This window comes from Falco rusticolus, unplaced genomic scaffold (genome assembly GCF_015220075.1).
Source record: "Falco rusticolus isolate bFalRus1 unplaced genomic scaffold, bFalRus1.pri scaffold_79_arrow_ctg1, whole genome shotgun sequence".
Classification (NCBI taxonomy): Eukaryota; Metazoa; Chordata; class Aves; order Falconiformes; family Falconidae; genus Falco; species Falco rusticolus.
This window is the reverse complement of record NW_023618244.1, coordinates 43,035-48,386: the sequence shown is the minus strand read 5'-3', so window position 1 is coordinate 48,386 and position 5,352 is coordinate 43,035. Positions and strand designations below refer to the sequence as shown.

General features: G+C 66.6%; 1 protein-coding gene across 1 annotated transcript; it reads left to right on the top strand.

The window, feature by feature from the left end:
• Nucleotides 1–45: 45 nt before the first annotated feature.
• PCOLCE (procollagen C-endopeptidase enhancer) lies at nt 46–4,779 on the top strand. The gene is made up of 7 exons (XM_037374918.1): nt 46–304; nt 1,803–1,880; nt 2,165–2,289; nt 2,383–2,519; nt 3,253–3,536; nt 4,023–4,196; nt 4,561–4,779. Exons 1-7 carry the CDS (start codon nt 67–69, stop codon nt 4,701–4,703), a joined length of 1,179 nt encoding a protein of 392 aa, XP_037230815.1. The 5' UTR covers nt 46–66; the 3' UTR covers nt 4,704–4,779.
• The last annotated feature ends 573 nt before the right edge of the window (nt 4,780–5,352 follow it).

Here is a 5,352-nt window from a genome sequence, read left to right as displayed (position 1 = left end):
GGTGGCACTCACCCCGTGTCCCCCGCTGTCCCCTGCTGTCCCCAGGTCCCCGAGGGGCAGGTGGTGATGCTCTCCTTCCGCGTCTTCGACCTGGAGCCGGACCCGCTGTGCCGCTTCGACGCGCTGTCGGTGTTCGGGGGTCACGGGCCGGGGGCTCCGCTCCTGGGGCGCTTCTGCGGCACCTTCCGCCCGGGGGCGCTGCTGGCCCCGGGGCACCGGGCGCTGCTGCGGATGGAGAGCGACGGGGCCAGCGCCGGCCGCGGGTTCCTGCTCTGGTTCAGCGCCGGCCTCCCCCCGGCGCGCGGTGAGGACCCCCCACCCCCACTGGCACCGCCGGCAGGCAACAGGGACGCCCCCCAACCCCCCGGGGGCACCCCCAAACAGCACCGGGCACCCACGACCCCCCCCGGGCAGCCCTGAACCACCCTGGGGTCCTCCAAGGTCCCTGGGGTCCCTCAGACTCTCCTAGGGCACCCCCAAACACCCTGGGGTCCTCCAAACCCCTGGAACCTACAAACCACTCTGGGGTCCCCCAAATTCCCTGGGGCACCCCCAAACCACCCTGAGGTCCTCCAAACACCCTGGGGTCCTCCAAGGTCCCTGGGGCACCCCCCAAACCGCCCTGGGCACCCCTAAACCACCTTGGGGTCCTCTAAGGTCACTGGGGCACCCCCAAACCCCCTGGAACCTACAGACTACTCTGGGGCACCCCAAAACCCACCCTGGGCACCCCCAAAGCCTCCTGGGGTCCTCCAAGCTCCTTGGGGCACCCCAAAACACCCCCAGGGACCCCCCAAACACTCTTGGGGTCCTCCAAGCTTCCTGGGGTCCTCCAAGATCGCTGGGGGTCCCCAAACCCCAGGGACACCCCCAAACCACTGTGGACCCCCCCAAAACACCTATGGCCCCCCACCACCCCCCCCATGGACCCCCCAAGCCTCTGCAGGCCCCCAAATCCCCAACCCCCCCCCCGAAAACCATGGACACCCCCCAAAATGCCCATGGTCCCCCCTGAACCCCATTATTCCTCTCCCAACCCCCCAAACCCCCATGGAGCCCCCCAAAACCCCTTATGCCCCCCCAAATCCCCCCATGGAGCCCCCCCAAAACTCCATGGCCCCCAAAAGCCCTCTAGACCCCCCCCCAAAGCCCACCAGCCCCCTTCAAATCCCTATAGCCCCCTGCAAAAGCCTGTAGCCCCCCAAAACCACCGTGGAGCCCCCCCAAACCCCCTTATGTCCCCCCCAAACCCCCCTGGACCCCCCCCAGATCCCTCTATGGACCCCCCCAAAACTCCACGGCCCCCTAAAACCCCACAACCCCCCCAACTCCCCCCCCAGCTCCCCACAAATCCCTATAGCCCCCTGCAAAACCACCATGGAGCCCCCCAAATCTCCATGGAGCCCCCCCAAACCCCTATGGACCCCCCCAAAACTCCACAGCCCCCTAAAACCCCACAGCCCCCCCCCCCAGCAGCTCCCCACAAATCCCTATAGCCCCCTGCAAAAGCCTGTAGCCCCCCAAAGCCACCATGGAGCCCCCCCAAACCCCTATAGCCCCCCTAAAACGCCATGGAGCCCCTAAAACCCCTATGGACCCCCCCAAAGCTTCACGGCCCCCTAAAACCCCCCAGCCCCCCCCCCCCCAGCTCTCCACAAATGCCTATGCCCCCTTGCAAAACTCTGTAGCCCCCCAAAACCCCCCTGTAGCCCCCCCGGAGCCCCCCCAAAACCCCCCACGACTCCCCCAAACCTCCGTGCCGCCCCCCCCCAGCCCAGCCCAACCCTCAGGACCTTTTGCAGGGTCCCCCCACGGACGGCGGCGTTCGGGGGTTAATAATAAACCCCATTTTTTCGGGGAGTCCTGGCACTATTTTGACGGTGAGTATGACCCCCCCCCCCCCCAATAAATTATAAAAGCACCCCCGGGGGGGGGGTCTTGCACCCGAAAAATCCCTCCCCCCTCTTCCTACCTCCTCCTCGGGTGGTTTTGGCATTGCCCCCCCCCCCCCCCTTAATCCATATTTCTTCATCCATATTTTGGGGGGGGGGGGGGTGTCTGATGAGAAAGGGGATGCCGGCGGTGCAGGGGAAAAAAAAAGGGTGGGGGTGTGTCAGGGTGTGTGCCCCCTCCCTAAAATTTTTTCTCCCCTCCCCCCCCCCAGAGCATCAGTATTGTGGGGGGCGACTGGAGAAGCCCCAAGGGAGCCTGAAGACCCCAAATTGGCCAGAGGAGAATTATCCCCCCGGGATCAGCTGCTCCTGGCACATCGTGGCACCCCCCAGACAGGTTTTTTTGGGGGGGGGATCTCGGGGGGGGGGTCTAGGGGGTTGTTGGGAGGGGTCAAGGGCTGATGTGGGGGGGGTTTGTGTCCCCCCAAAGGTGGTGGAGCTGAGGTTTGGGAAGTTCGACGTGGAGCCGGACCCCCACTGCCGCTACGACTACGTGGCAGTTTATGAGGGGGGGGAGACGGACGACGCACGGAGGGTGGGCAAGTTCTGCGGGGAGGAGACCCCCGGGTGAGATGCAGACACCCCCCCGCCCCAAATTCCCCCCTCCCCATTTAGGGGGACCCCCCCCAGACTGATCCCCCCCACCCCCAAACCTGCCTGAGCTTCCTTGAAAACAGCCTGGCCCCCCAGACTAGCCTGACCCCCCCCCAAACCAGGCTTACCCCCCCCCCCCCAAACAGTCTGCCCTCCCCCCAAACCAGTTTGACCCCCCCCCCAACCCCCCCTGGACACCCCCCGACCCCCCCTGGACTCCCGCAACTCACCCTAGACCCTCCAACTCCCCCCGGACCCCCCCTCACCCCCCCCGGACTCCCCATGACCCCCGGACCCCCCTAAACACCCCCAGGACCCCCCTGACCACCCCAAACTCCCCCTGGACCCCCCCAAACCCCCCTTGGACCCCCTCTGACTCCCCCAATCCCCCCCTGGAGCCCCCCTGCCCCCCCCCAACACCCCTGGACCCCCCCAACCACCCCCAGGACGCCTCCCGGACCCCCTCAAATATTCCCAGGACCCCCTCTGCCCCCCCCCCAATGGCCCCCCCCGGCCCCCCTTTGACCCACACCCCCCCCCCCCGGCCCCCCTCTGACCCACCCAACCCCCCCCTGGACCCCCCTAAACACCTCCAGGACCCGCTCTGCCCCCCCATCCCTCTCCTGGACCCCACTCTGACCCCCCCAAACCCTCTCTGGAGCCCCCCAGCCCCCCTCTGACCCCCCCCATTTCCCCCCCCCCCCAGCCCCATCATCTCCTCCAGCCACGAGCTGCTGGTTCAATTCGTCTCCGACCTGAGCGTGACAGCCGATGGCTTCTCCGCCACCTACTCGATCCGGAACCGGGATGGTGGTGACCCCAGCCCGGAGCCCCCGAACCCCAAAACTAAAGGGGGTACCAAAGGGAACCCCCCCCCCGGCCCGAAACCGGTGACACCGGCTGCCCCCGTCACCATTCCGGCCACCCCCTGCCCGCAGCGGTGCCGGCGGAGTGGGACGCTCCAGAGCAACTTCTGCAGCAGTGATTTTGGTAGGGGTCCCCCCAAAAAATAGTGGGGTATGGGGGGGGGAGGAACCCCGAAAATGGGGGTACAGGGAGGGGGGAAGCTGAGGACCCCCCAAAGGTGGGGTATGGGGGGGCTGAGGACCCCTGAGAATGGGGTAAAGGGTAACGGGCTGAGGACCCCCTAAAATGGGGGTGCAAGGAGGGGAGGGGCTGAGCACCCCCCAAAGGTGGGGTATGGGGTGGCTGAGGACCCCCGAGAATGGGGTAAGGGGTAACTGGCTGAGGACCCCCAAAAGATGGGGTACAGGGATGGCTGAGGACCCCTTAAATGGTGGTGCAGGGAGGGGGGTGGCTGAGGACCCCCCAAGATGGGGCATAGGGACAGTTGAGGACCCCCTAAAATGGGGGTACAGGGAAAGGAGGGGGTGCTGAGGATGCCCCAAACCTGGAGTAGGGGGGCGGGGTGAGGTTTTGGGGTGTCTCATCTGCTCCCCTGTCCTGTGCCGCCAGTGCTGACCGGGACGGTGAAGTCGGTGTCGCGGGGCCCCCCCGAGGAGGGGGGCTGGGCGGTAGTCTCCATCCTGGGCCTCTACAAATCGGGGGGCCTGGGGGTACCCCAACCCCCCAAGGGGGCCACCCTGCGCCTCCAGCTGCCCTGTCGCCTCTGCCCCGTCCTCAAGAAAGGTGGGTGCGAAATGGGGGGGGGGGATGAGGACCCTCAAAGATGGGGTATGGGGATGGCTGAGGACCCCCTAAAATGGGGGTACAGGGAGGGGGGAGGCTAAGGACCGCCCAAAGATGGGGTACAGGGAGGGGGGAGGCTGAGGACCCCCCAAAGATGGGCTACAGGGGTGGCTGAGGTCCCCTAAAATGGGGTACGAGGGGGCTGAGGACCCCCTAAAATGGGGGTACAGGGAGGGGGGAGGGTGAGGACCCCCCCAGAGATGGGGTTCAGGGGTGGCTGAGGACCCCCTAAAATGGGGGTACAGGGAAGGGGGTCTCTTCACCTCTGTATCCTGACACCCCCCCCCCCCCAAATTTCTTCCAGGCTCCAGCTACATCCTAATGGGGCGGCTGGGGGGGGATGGGGGGGCCACGCTGCCCCCCGACGCCTTCGTCGTCCCCTACCGCCAGCAGCAGCAGCAGGTTTTGGGGAACCTCAGCAAGAGGCCGTGTCGGGGGACCCCCTGAGACCACCCCTCCGTGGACATCCCCCCCCAAATTACTTCCTCCCCCCCCCCCTGCAAATAAATGGTGCAGAGCTGGATGGGAGGAGTGATAGGGGAGGGGCGGGGGGGGGGTGGCGCTGGAAGGCCCCTCCCCTCTGGGTGGGTGGCAGAGCACCCATCCCCCACGGTGGAGGCTGAGGGGTGGGGGGACCCCAGCACACACCCCCCCCCTTAAAACCCACAGTGAGGCTCCTTTAAGACTGGACAAGGGGGCGGGGTTTGAGGGTTGTGGGCGGAGCCTCATGGCTGGGAGGGGGATGGGCTTCCATGGAGGGATGGGTGGTGGCCACGGCATCTGGATGAAGGGGGGTGATGGGGGCGTGGCCTGCAATGGAGGGGCGTGGTCTATAGTGGACAGACGTGCCCTCGAGGGGTGCGGCCTGCAGGGAGGTGTGTCCTGCGGGGGGCGTGTCCTGCAGTGGAGGGGCGTGGCCTCTAGTGGAGAGGTGCGGGCAGAGCACCCATCCCCCACGGTGGAGGCTGGGGGGTTGGGCAACACCAGCAACACACACCCCCACCCCCCTTAAAACCCACGGTGAGGCTCCTTTAAGACCGGCCAAGGGGGCGGGGTTTGAGGGTTGTGGGAGGAGCCTGATGGCAGGGAGGGGGAT

Coding starts and splice junctions, on each gene's coding strand:
- PCOLCE (XM_037374918.1), top strand. CDS start 67: ATGCTCTCCTTCCGCGTCTTCGACCTGGAGCCGGACCCGCTGTGCCGC. Junction 305..1,802: donor CGGCCTCCCCCCGGCGCGCG/GTGAGGACCCCC, acceptor GACCTTTTGCAG/GGTCCCCCCACGGACGGCGG. Junction 2,520..3,252: donor TGCGGGGAGGAGACCCCCGG/GTGAGATGCAGA, acceptor CCCCCCCCCCAG/CCCCATCATCTCCTCCAGCC.